Here is a 13,911-nt window from a genome sequence, read left to right on the forward strand (position 1 = left end):
ATTAAACAGAATTAGAATACCTGAAAATAAACCACCCAAAAATCCTTACATTATACCAACTGCCCAAGATTCACAAAAATAAATAAAAACCCCCGGGAAGACCAATCATTTCCGGAATTGGATCGATCACATCCAATTTGTCATGTTATATTGATAATTTTCTACCGAATGTACTAAACCAACAAGAAAGTAATCTTAAAGACACTTTACAAAAATTGCAGATTTTAGGCAACACAAAATGGAAAGAGCAATATACGCTATGTAAAAGCAATGTAAACTCATCGAAAGAAATTAGTGTGTTTTCATCTAGAAGTCATCTATGAGTTCTTCTACATAGGGGAAGGTCCAGAAAAAGACTTGCAATAGTTAACTCAGTATATTAACAATATACATCCACAACATAGGTCTGGAATTCACAACTACGACAAGCAAAGTGATGGTAGTGTTCCTAGACTTAGAGATAGTCATACAAGAAAATTCAATACAAACAAGATCACAAAAATAATAAATGGAAATAATACCATATCAACAAAAAGCAATCATCATTGCACCTGGTTGGCCAATATCATAAAAACGTACAGCTTAGAAGGCTAAAGAGAAACTGCACACAAGAAGAAACCTATTTGGAACAAAGCTGAGAAATGAAAGAAAAGTTCATAGAAAAAGGATATAAACAGATAGATAAAGTTACAGAACTAAACAGAAATTAACTTATCAAGTAAAAACAAAGAGATCAAGAAAAAAAAAGGAAAAACAAAATTTCATCATGCTAAACAACAGGAATTATGGAACTTTGAATTAATATTAAATAAACATTGGCATATACTTATACTAGATGAAGATTTGAAAAGCATCCCAGAAAAATTAGAAAAACGCAAGAAACAAGAACTAACTGGCGGGAGCTCCGTCGTGCGCATGCGCCAGACGCGACGAGCGAAGGACTTTCCTTCGCTCGTTGTGTCTGATCAAAGGGGGCGTGCTGTCGATGTTGATTGACAGCACGCCCCCTTTGGTGGGCGTGCCGGGGGCGTGCCTCCCTGACGGGGGCGTTCCCAAGGGAACGCCTACCGTCAGAAGCCGGCCCACTGACATCACTAGTGATGTCAGTGGGAGTGATTTTGGCTCTGATAGAGCCAAAATCACTCCGGGCCTTGCGGTTGAAAAACTCAACCGCAGGCTCCGGCTCGCAGTGGCGATGGTCGCGATGGTCAAGACCATCGCGGCCATCAAACTGCACGCTCGTATAGGCTGTGGGTGGTGACCCACAGCTGTACGAGCGTCCAGGAGGACGCTCCATAATTATGGAGGGCGGCCCTCATTCAGAGCGTGCGCTCTGCTCAGAGCGTACGGCTCTGAATGAGGGCCTTAGAGTGATAACCATCAGGATGGCATGCACAGACTGAATACGCGCGGCATCAACATTACATGAATTTCTGAATCAGGCCCAGTGTGTGCCCAGCTATAGGGGGAGATTTATCAAATCTTGGAGAGAGATAAAGTACCAACTAATTACTAACGGTCCAAATGATTGATGTTGTACTGTACCTCTGCTAAAGTAAGGAATAGGGAAATACCTATGAAAAGGACATTATTTGGGTGGGTGAGCTGTATTGATGATATCTCTGTCTAGCTAGCTGTATAGAGTCCTTAGGACCATAAGCACTAAAGAAATCAGAAGGTGATTGGTACTCACTTGAATGCTCCATCAGAGCTGTAGTATGGCTCATCACCACTGAGATTGCACTTCTTACTCCCCCGCCCTGCACACTGCTTACACAGGTTTGGCTCAGTGGCTCCCGGGGCACAGCTTGCTGAGAAGAACTTTGAGACAGCTAAATAGCAGAAATGCAATGTCATAGCAATAACTCATACCATCTATTTATTCTATTGAGGCTCATTGTATTCTCTTAAACTAAAGAACAAAAGCAATGAACCTCCACAGAGTTTTATTAAATGCCCAACTCTCTCTGCATCCAATCAGCAACCGGCTTTCATTTAGAATCACTTTGTTGAATCTATTCTGATACAGAAAGGACCAAGCACTGCTGATGGTGATCCACAGTTATCCGGCTACATGTGAGCTAAGTACACCAATGGTGGGTGTCCTTGGATGGGGTCCTCACCAAAGTTACAGTATTGGGAATAAAGGAAAGTCACTAAAAATTATGTTTAAAGTGGAAAACCAGCATTTTAGATGTGTTGTATTTGACCAAGTGCTAAGCTATGTTATAGAAGGCAACACTGATTGTCCTAGATATCGATGATTTCTTAGCTAATGCATTTTACAGTCCAAAGAAGAATACCAGGAAAATATGTTTGTATAGACAACCACCATTCTCAATATTGCATACACTGAAAACACTGATTGGATGGTGTGTCATTCTATCTAATCAGCATTCAGGATACACTTCCTACTCATTGTATACATTGAAGGATCTCTGGGGTCTGGACAATACTTCCCTACTCTTTTGGAATGTCTAATAGGCTTAAAAATTTGTTAGGAGTTCCATAGACTCCCGAGAGTGCAGGTCACTCTCCCACATCCTAGTGACACGGGCCTCCAATGTGTGAGTGATAATATGTTTCTAGGCTTATTGTTTAATTGTATTGCTGTCCCCTCTGTGTGATGTTACAATTGTATATTATCAAAGCCTACCTTCACCTATTCAGCTAATGTCTCGCCCATTAATAAATTTTAACACTGGACATCACATATTTACCTTTGTTTTATGTTGGCTATATGGCACTATGTTATATGCAAGACATACTTGAGGGGACTATAGTATATACTGGACATATGGCTCTATAATATATAAGGGGCTGTTTTACATGTTGGACATGGTGGGCTGCACTGTGGCATGCACAGTAAAGGATGATTAGGAGGAAGGCACGGGGGCAAGCAACATAAGGCTGAATCAAGGAATCACATGGCAGGGTGGAGGTCAGATCCAAAATATTTCCCATGGGCCCACATTGTACAAAAGCTGTTCTCGAACATGTGACGTTAGTTGGTTAGTGTATTCTAGTTGGTTGTGTATTACACATTTACCTCTTTCAACTTCATCTCCAGTCCAGTTCAATATCTTCATCTCATGAAGAACTCTTAGTGGTGTGTACCAGCCAGCCATGTGTCCTACTCCAGTATGGCACGACCTCTTGTTCTTTAGTTCATTAAACTTAAATGTACTTGATTTTCTCACCACGACCACTGCATAGTGGCAAGTGTCTGTAAAACAATTTAAGGTGGTGAGCGCAGACCATATTATTTTGTGCATTTTTTTTCATTTTCAACATCTATACATATTACTCACGACTTAATAAAAGATGTCACTCTGGTAGTTTTGGGGTTTCAAGAGCACTGCCTTCCAGATGTAACAGGAACGTGACTTGCAGTGCTTGATAGGGCTAATATCACCCTCTATAACTATGAGAAGGAGAGGCATGGAGGCTAAACACTGAGCACAAGCAAAATAAAACAAAGCTTGTCCAATACAGATCTGATTTATTTTATGGTACAGTCATTTCAATTAAATCTCATCTTCCAAATTGACTCACAGGAGTGATAAAGACTGCCTCTCACTGTAATATCAAGCAGGCATCACCACTTATCCTGACATGACAACAAGTAATACCATAGGGACAACAAATTCAACATATAGTCATCATATATGGCCTAAGGCTGGACTCTGATTATCCTTCACTTGGCCGGAGAAACCAATGTTGTCTCTTGTTGGCTATACATATACTGTCCTCCAATTCAGCAATGCTATGCCAATATAGGAGACCACTGATCAATGGAAACATGCTTAAATGGCCTGAATGTAAGTAGGAATGCAATGCTCAATGTTACCGAGAGGCAGGGACATACGTAATGAAGGAAGGTGGAAAAGCCACATCTGACTGAGGTGAGTAAGGAGACAAGTGAAAGGAAAGTTAGCAGGCAGACCAGGGTCAGAAATCCTGGGTGGACATTCAGCAAGGCCAGGATCAAAACTAGAATGGATATTCATACAGTCCAGAGGCCAAAACTGGTAAATCAAACAATCAAAAGACAAGGGCACAAGAATGTAGACATATGGGGTCACTTACATAAGTCTACAATCCTGGTTTGGGTGCTTTTGGGGTCTCCTCCCGGGTGCCCACAAAACCTCAGCAAAAGCCAGTGCTGTGCATACTAGTGTTGGCCATCAACCATCATTGGTTCAAACCATCAATGGTTAACGTCCGACATTGGATATTATTGCCATCGATGGTGGAAATCCAATGGTTCTCCCTCGATGATTTATTTTATTCTTGTTGTCAGGACCCAAGTGCAGCTCCATCCCCAACGTGACTCATGAAGCCCCACCCCCACTTCTGATTGGCCTCCAGCTAAGTGAGTAATATAGCAGGGATGACCATCTGTGTGTGAATTCATTGATGGTCCACCATTACATGGTTTACTACCATCGATGGTTGCTTACAGTTTCACCATCTATCACAGCCATCGACGGAGAACACACCAATAGTCATCCCTAGTGCATACAACTAAATGGTAAGTGCATACACAGCTTCGGTAAAAGTCAGTGCAGGGTTGCCTACAGGAGGAGCCGCGCCCTGTGCAGAGCGAGACTTAGGCACCTGTTACTTGCACGCATCCGGAAATGGGGGCATGGCCTAATTACCTTACATCACACCCTCTATTGTTATTTGGGGCGTAAGCATATGACATGCCTCCTGTTAACGTCAGGCTGGGGGAGAACCCAGCACTACATCAGTAGCTGGGCTGCCCCCAGCCCTCCTCCTTCTTGCGTGTGGCATCCATTCCTCTTCTCCGGGGCCGGCACTGCTGCACAGCTGTGGCAGTGGAGGTGCCCAACCTCCCAACCGCCTGTGGGACACTTCACCCCAACGGTGGAACAATGGGGCAGTGCCCGAAAAAAGGGACTGTCCCGCTGAAATTGGGAATGGTTGGGAGGGGTGTGCCCTCTATGCTGTGGTGCCCCTGTTCGACCGCACAGGTTGAACGTACCTCGAGCCGGCCCTGAGTCAGTGCTGTGTACATAGCTTAAAAGAGTTGTGACTGTCTGAACCAATAGCACCTTGTCCCTCCATTCTCAGAAAACCTGTAGTTAGCAGCAACAAGGAGACTATGAAGGAAGATGAATGCTACAACTGAACCAAATGTCAGAGTTCAGCCGGGGATCGGCCATCCCTTACCGTCCCGCCAGCTTCCTCTGACTTCCCGGGCAGCCTGGCGGCTGGCGCGGCGACGTGGGAGGAGCTGAGCATTCACCCTGTAGTTGTGGTGTCAGGCGACCCGGTGAGCGGGGATCGCAGTTTCAGTCATGGGCGCCGCCATGACACTTTCCCTATGTCAGTACTTCCTTCCCTGAGTGGCCCGGCTGGTCAGCTGATGCTGTGGGCCTATCAGCAGGCTTCCAGGGGTATATATCCGGCTTCTGTGCTCCAGGTAGTTGCCTGAACAATCATTGTCGCCGCTAGTGTAACTAGAGGAGTCTCGTTCTATGTTCCTGTGCTTCCAGTGTGTTTCTTCCAGAAGCTTCTAAGCTATCTCACCACAGTGCCTTTACTATCAACTGCCTGTGTGAAAGCTAACCTCCATCTCTCCACGGTGCCTTTACTAATCAACAGCATGTGTGCAAGTTTAATCTCCATCTCTCCACAGTGCCTTTACTATCAACAGCCTGTGTGAAAGCTAACCTCCATCTCTCCACAGTGCTTTACCATCACAGCCTGTGTGCAAGTTAACCCTTCATCTCACTGCAGTGCTTTTACCATCACAGCCTGTTTGCAAGTTAACCCTTCATCTCACCTCAGTGCTTTTACCACCACAGCCTGTGTTCAAGTTAACCCTTCATCTCATCGCAGAGCTTTTACCATCACAGCCTGTTTGCAAGTTATCCTTCATCTCATCGCAGTGCTTTCACCATTACAGCCTGTGAGCAGGTTAACCCTTCGTCTCATTGCACCCTAGTGCATGATCTCCGGCCGGCAATCCGGCATATACTTCGTGGGATATCCAGCTGTTACCTCAGCCTACCAATAAATCTCCACACCTCTCTAGCCAGCACCTCAAGTGCCTTTCTCCAGCCAGGAGTTCTATCCCACTCCCCACGTGTCTATTCCAAGCATTACCCTTTGGCCACGGGTGTTTTGATTCTCTTTTCCCTGCAGGCCTTGGTCACCAAGTCAAAGGACCGCAACCTGCTTACAGGGAGCCGCACAAGCCCATATCCCGCTTGGAGGGGTCACTGGCGAACACCTCCTTGCGAGTTAGACTCCGCACCATTGACTAGGTCTAGCCAACGACCAAGACTTGTGGATGCGGAGATCATACGTCCAGGCCCCTCGCCTTCGCCTCCTCCCACAGCCTCTGACCTCGGCTTTCAAAAACCCGCCGCCCAGCGTGACACCAAAGTTGTGAAACTGAGCTATTGGGTTTGGTGTAAAGTTGGCCCTATAGCACTTTTGGGTACTCAGATACCCCTAGGACTTCACGGTATAAGAAAGCTCAAAATTGAAGTCGGATAAGAAAAGGAACACAACTCATGTCAGATGGCTGAAGATGGGAACGACTAAATGATGCATCAGCGAGACTCCAGTGATTAGGGATGACATTATAGGCCTGAAGGATGCTGGGAAGTGGTTGCATGTGAGCTACAGTAGTAGTAAAAATGACACACAGTAAAGAAAAACAAAAAGAGAGTAAGGTATAGGATCTCCTGGGTGACTGATTCTTTCAGCGGTGAGTCTTTGCATACATTGCAGAAGCAGAAGTGACTTTCTGCATCTTTGCGTATGACCATCCTATTCTGAGCCAGATGCAACATGGCCGGGTCAGTTGTTCCGTGAAACAGGGCTTTTCAGGGTGTAAACTGGGCGGTGGCAAAGTGATCGCATAGCACCACCTGACTTGTGGGAATGTCATGGGAGGTTTGTGGGCGGGTAATTACAGATGCTAGTAATGATGGTTGCAGCGGCTGGCATAAAAACGCTGGTTCCCGCTTGCACACACACAATCCCCTCCATTAGTAGAATGGATACTGGCATTAGCATAAAGTAATAAATCAGGCTCCTGCGTCTGCCCGCAACTGCAGCCACTTTGCATGCCGCTCAGTATCAGACCCTGGATGTCTTGAGGTTAAGGATTCAGCACTAAAATACAGAGATCCAGATTCATGAAGTGTGTCTCCATACACTATCCAACTCTTTCTTCAGATCAGCCAACTAAACAGCTTTTCTCTCTAACTAAGCCTTTGTCTAATGCCACAGAAGCAGGCAGGCACTGTTTGCCTAGTTCTGTATGTAAAGAAACAGGAGAGAAATAAAGAAATAAAATGTGTTGTGTCCCTCCCACTTTTTAACCAGCACTGGCACTTCCAGCCTAGTGCTGATTATCCCAAAATCAGGGCAAAGCCTGATGTAAGGGATTCCCTTGTTTTCAGGGTAACCAGCAATGGGTTATGTCAACCAGTTGTTTTTACCAGGTAGCTTGGCCTGCAAAATGTATGTGGGCTCCCCTTCTGGATATAACCAGACCTGGTGCTAATATCATCATGAGTGAGGACTGGACTGAGTGAGGACTAGTGCAAAATAGGCACTGATGATGATGATGACAGTAATACCCCTTTCACATCATTATTGGCAGGTCGCTCCCGCGATTTGTACACGCATTGATCCCAGGTGCGACCTGCCTGAGACCCCTTTGAGACTGACATCACCGCCATCGCTGCTGAGCCGGTGCTTGGAGATGAGATCATCTCCAAGCACCGGCTCTCCCTATGCATTGAACGGGGCGCGGGCGCCTCGACCCAGGTTACTCGTTCACACCGCACTGTGAGCTGGCTTGAACTTGTGTTCAACCCTGCTCGTTACCTGCTTGACCCGGGTTATTTCAACCGGGCTCTTTTTTTTCAACTGCGCAGTAACCCAGGTTATTTGATGGCAGTGTGAAAGGGGTATAAGTAGCATTAGCTTCTATAATTAGCTGGCTTCTCATTGGCTGATTGCAGGTTACTCTCTCCAGCTGATCGTGCTACATTCGTTTGCATTGTAGCTACGGTATATATCGTAATATGAATTTGGATTACTCACTTGTAATACAGTGGTAAGGCAACAAGTATGAATGAGGTATTGGGGCGTTTCCAATTAATTACTATGAAAAGTGTGACCTGTCATTTTTTCTCTGCAGGAACATACGATATAACATTTTATTATATATCACATTTGTACTGAATAATTTGTGCATCCCACAAAGTTTGATTGATTGATATAATTGATTACTTAATTGATTGATTATATCATGAGTTGTTACATTATGTAATGAATTAATTGTATGTTACACATATTACACACTCTTGCAGTACAACAAAATTACAGTGTTTAGTGACCCGTGAAATGCAGTTCTGTTATGCCCCTTTCAGGGTTCTGTAATACCCCTTTCAGACTAGCAGCAAAATCCTGGGTTATTGCAGGGTTAACCCGGGTTGCTGCTAGGTGTGAAAGGGGGAAGGGTTAAATTCCCGGCTTTCCAAGCCAGGTAGCTTGCAAGGTTTAACATGGGAAGGACCCGTGTATCCTTGTAGTGTAAATGGGGACTTCCTGGTTTCTCGGTGCTTGGAGATGATGTGACCAAGCCTGTTGGTGAAACGTACATCATTTACTTCCAGGTCTCCGTCCCAGCACTGATGGGACCCACAGATGGAGCTCACCACTGCTCATCTCTGACTATGGACTGCTGCTTACATTCTCCCTGACTGACTCTCACACATTTCCCTCTGCGCTGTTTATATAACATCAGTGGTACTGACTGGAGTTTGTAGAGGAAAAACAGAAATGTGTCTTTTCTTCCTTTACCTTCATTTACTAACGAGTTTTATCACCAAAACGAGTGATAAATGTCACTGTGTATGATAAATGGTGCCCCAGCCAATCAGCTCCCAACTGTCAACTGTTAGAAAAATGACAGTTGGGAGCTGATTGGCTGAAGCACCATTTATCATACACAGTGACATTTATCACTCGTTTTGGTGATAAAACTCGTTTGTAAATGGGGGTCAAACAACGCACTCATCCAGGTGTCCACTGTCCACAAAGAGACACACACCTGGAAAGTAGAAATTGTGAAAACCATCAGGATAAGGGATCTATCTTACCTATCTCTGGCCCTAATCAGGTTGATGATTATGGGGTCTATTTACTAAGCAGTGTTAGGAGACAGAGTGAAAAGTGATAAGAAAGTGATAAGGAGCCAAACAATCAGCTCCCAACTGTCAATGTGATAAAATCTCTGCTACTTATGTCTGATAAGATTCTATGACACATTATTATGAAGAGCATTTTGTTAGTTTGTCCTTCCTACTGGGGGTTTATTGCATTTATGCCTTCAACCTGACGAGGGAGGCACCATGCGCATGTGATATACCCTCTGTGAGATTTATACACTACGTCAGGAGTGGGGATTATGGGCTACAGGAACCCCCCTTCCTAAGTGTGTGGCTGGCAGCAGTACCCTGCTTGTATAAAACATCATTAAATACACAAGGGACAATAAGATCCTCGTAGACCAGGCTATGTGCCATTGCTGCAGACCTGGAAGCATGCTGTGTATATACCTTTTTGTAAGCCGTAGCTTTCTGCCATAATTGGTTTCAAGTTGTATGGGTGCAGGGAAGCTTTGTACACATCACCACTGTCCACCGAAACAGCATCTGCCTCTCCATCCTGCAAAATATCATACATTCATACCATTCACATGTTTGTAAGTCTTCATATCCATGTATAGAATATAGAGAAAAGCTTTTTAATTGTATCTTTTCTTTTGTCTTCCTAAAGGTGCCTACACACTTACAGATTATTTACACGATCTGCCCGATTCCGAGGCATTGGAACGACAGAGCGTGTAAAAAATGCCAAAATCGTGAGTCCCCACTCACGATCACGATGCGATGCGCATCCCCGCTGGTCGCACATCGCATCGTCAGATCTGCCGTACTGTAGGGTAGATCTGACAATCTGGGACACAAATGCACTGGAAAAAGTCTGTATGCACGATAGATCGTTTGTAAATTGGACACTTTAAACACCAAATCATGTGCAGAGCTGCCGGGGAGGAGTGTCAAGGGAAATCGTACACAATGTCAGATCGTGTGCAGATCGGTAAGTGTGTAGGCACCTTAAGTATACATGTGGGCACTTACCCACCCATACGAGCTGTGAAAACCTGCACTGCAATGATCGAAGGGTATTCACAGTGACTTCCAATAGCAGAGCTTGGAACACATACAGCAGTCTTGGCAGTGCGTTCATTTTCGCTGCATTTTTCCATAATCTGCACAGAGTTATATGTCAGAGGGTCAGCAGTGACCGCTTTACAGATTGCCAGATAATTAGCTGCTTAGAGTCACTCATATAAGGTCCTAATTGGGTGGAAGGCATTAGGGCATTGGTTATCAGATAAGGCTTCTTATTTATGCATATTTTAATTAATTTATTTTAAACCCTGTCTAATATTTGAAAATACTACACCATGATTATGTGTCTTCAATCATATGAATATGTCAGACTGATGAGCAATACCATACTGATGGAACAAGAACTTTACCCAAGATGCAGAGGTGGTGAACAAAGACATTATTATTCATGAGTGTATTCAAGCACATTTACTGGTACAACATCACTATAGAGGATCTAAGTTCTCAGGTAAGCATCATTTATTTTTTTTATCTTGCACAAAGATCTGTCACTTATAGATTACTGAATGTATCACTCACTTATGGATTACTGAATGTATCACCACTTTCCGACATTGAATGTATATAAAAAAAAAATGTTCATTTCACTATAAATATACAGGTTGAGTCTCCCATATTCAAAATGCTTGGGACCAAGGGTATTTTGGATATCGGAATATTCCGTATTTTGGAATAATTGCATAACATATTGAAATGTCTTAGGAATAGGGCCCAAATCGAAACACAGAATGCATTTATGCTTCATATACACCTTATACACACAGCCTGAAGGTCATTTTATGCAATATTTTCAATAGTATTGTGGCTCAAACAAAGTTTGTGTAGATACATGAAATTCATTTATATGTCATATACACCTTATACACACAGCCTATAGGTCATTTTATACTTTATTTTTAATAGCTTTGTGCCTTAAACAAAGTTTGTGTACATTGAACCATCAAAAATCAAAGGTTTCATTATCTCAGTCATGCTAAAAATATTCTGTATTTCGGAATATTCCGTATTTCAGAATATTTGGATATGGGAGACTCAACCTGTATATATACAGTATAAGCTAGATAGATATAGACACAATTAATTTGAACTATATGTCACTTGGATGCTATCTATATTGTACTGTGTTCTCAGTGATGCTCCCTATGCTGTATGGCAGTCACTGGAATGCTTTTTGTGTGACAAACATGTGGATGTTATCTGTATTGTATAGTGGCTGCATGAATGCTCTTTATAGTGTATGGTGGTTACTGCTTTCTGTACTGTATGGTGGTCACTGGAGTAGTCTCTGTACTGTATGGCTGTCACTTGGATGCTCTCTGGTGTGGTATAGTGGTCACTGGGATGCACTGTATGGCAGTGACCCCAGCAAGAATGAATTATTTTACCATATGTCACTTACTGTCTGTTTCAGGCAACCCCTAACCATTGTGCAATAGGATTGCCTAGTACTATGCTTATTGGTTAGCAGGAAAGCTTGTATTTTCTGAATTTCGAACTCTAGATCTGTAGGTGAAACTATTTTTTGTCATATGAGCTAGGCCTTTGATGTATGGAAGTGGAATTTATTTTTCAACTATCATGATGTCACATGTAGAATATTTTTCTGCTATTGGAGTTCACTGTTGCATTCTAAACACTTACTTTAATTGCGAGGAAACAGTCCAGAGTGCTGGATCTTTTCTCACAGATGAGCTGGATATCTGCGCTCTTATATGATCTCACCAGTTCCTTACACTTGTTGTTTTCAATATCTGAAGTTACACACCAGCGAATACTTCTTGTTGCGGAGACAGGAAGATGAAACACTACAAGACAGAAGCAAGAAGATTCATTGCTTATCGTGTAGGCCCTGATTCTGAGCCGCATTGTAATTCTGGCCATGTCCTGTGATCGGAAGTTTAACGTGAACATCCACCGGTATTCAGAGTCAGATGCGCCAATGAGACCGCACCGTCAACAGCATTGTGATAGCAGCCGTCATCGCTAGTATCAGCATTTCCAGCAGCCATACATTTTCTACCGCAACTGTACTGTACCCAGTAACACTCATCCTACTGCAAGTGAGAAGCCACTGTGGGCCTGATTCAGCAAGGAACGCAATTCTGCGTATATGCACGCACCGCAGTTGCTAATATCAGCGGGGCTAATTAAATGTGTGCATTCACATTGTGTACGCAGACTGACATAAGGACACCCACTTCCCCATACTCACTTCCATATACTAGGGCAACATAGCGAAACAATCGCAAACATCGAATAACATTGGTCCCATACGCACAGTTAAGGAAGCCCAGACCTCGATTGCTCACTTACTTATGAGTCCTCAGGCTGTGTCTGGTAGCGCAGTGGCTAATTTATGCATGCCCATGCAACGGCGTTGAAACACACTGGCACGTCCAGCCACCCCCCCGTTACCACCCACAAACGGTACTTCCTGTCCATCACTCTGTAAACAGTCTGTGTTGCCGCAGTTCTGATGAGCGTCTGGCTCGCACACACGCACTGCGATGTATATGACCAATTGCGTGTGTATACGCAACTGCATTCCTTGCGGAATCAAGCCCTGAGATACTTATGACTCATAAGTACCAGTACTATAGGTTGTGTACACACCCACAATATATTCACAGTTTGCTACAATTTGCTTCATCCGTCCAAATTTGGAATTGCGCAACTCAGAATCAGTCCCTCAGTGTTTTGTGTAATCAGTTAACTCTATCTAGGATCAACAGGAGGCTAAGAGATGTAGCTGTGATTGCGTGCTCCCGTGTTTCCTCAGCAACATTGAGAACACCTTGATAAAGACCGAAACGCGTTGGTTGGTGACTCCTATGGACTTTTAATTGGACTGCTCTGAACATATGAGGTACACCTATATCACCATATTGCTTTTCTGGAGAAGTGTTTATTGGGTGTTTAACATCACATCGCGTAAAGTGAGTACGGTACGTTTAGCTCTCTTAGAACTTTCCATCTCTCTAGCTGTATACAGACCACAAAGGAAGGTCTGCACCCTGTTGTTTTCTCTTTTTTTACTTTATACACTCGGACATCAGTGAGACAAAGGAGGAAAAAAGGAACAACAGGAAGATTGTGAAAAGGGAGAACATTCCCCACAAACTACGACTGGACACCATCGATTTATTTATTTAATTCCTTAATTTGGTTTTAGCGTGCCTCTGAGAACTTTTGTAATATATAATGTGATTATTTGGTGACAAGCGACACCCAGGTTTTTATTAAGACGGGCAGCTTATGGTTGTGCAGTGGTGTGTTTTCATTTGTTTATTGATAGAATGTCGGTGAGAACGGCTGCGTTCCCAGACCCACAGCCGCTCACAAAGGACAACATACTCAGATGGGAAACTGCATCTACTCTAGGGCTACTGTAAATTTTGATTGTGCACCAGTCCCATGCTGTATCATCTTGCTGTATCGTCTTGCTGTATCATCTTGCTGTATCGTCTTGCTGTATCGTCTTGCTGTATCGTCTTGCTGTGTCGTCTTGTTGTATTGTCTTGCTGTATCGTCTTGCTGTATCGTCTTGCTGTATCGTCTTGCTGTATCGTCTTGCTGTATCGTCTTGCTGTATCGTCTTGCTGTATTGTCTTGCTGTATCGTCTTGCTGCAAGCGGTTGTGTCAGAGTTTATAAAA

At 43.7% G+C, this 13,911-nt stretch overlaps 1 protein-coding gene across 1 annotated transcript in view; it reads right to left on the minus strand.

Annotated features, from left to right (window-relative positions):
* The window catches only part of LOC148534434 (serotransferrin-B-like), a 59,784-nt gene that overhangs the window by 35,785 nt on the left and 10,088 nt on the right, over positions 1-13,911 (minus strand). The window contains exons 2-5 of the mRNA XM_088466850.1: positions 11,898-12,061; positions 9,618-9,726; positions 3,050-3,226; positions 1,694-1,832 (exon numbers count right to left, since the gene is read on the minus strand). Coding sequence (XP_088322976.1) covers positions 1,694-1,832; positions 3,050-3,226; positions 9,618-9,726; positions 11,898-12,061 — 589 coding nt within the window. The remainder of the gene's footprint in view (positions 1-1,693; positions 1,833-3,049; positions 3,227-9,617; positions 9,727-11,897; positions 12,062-13,911) is intronic.

This window comes from Taudactylus pleione, unplaced genomic scaffold, assembly GCF_031769625.1.
Source record: "Taudactylus pleione unplaced genomic scaffold, aTauple2 ptg000066l, whole genome shotgun sequence".
Lineage (NCBI taxonomy): Eukaryota > Metazoa > Chordata > Amphibia > Anura > Myobatrachidae > Taudactylus > Taudactylus pleione.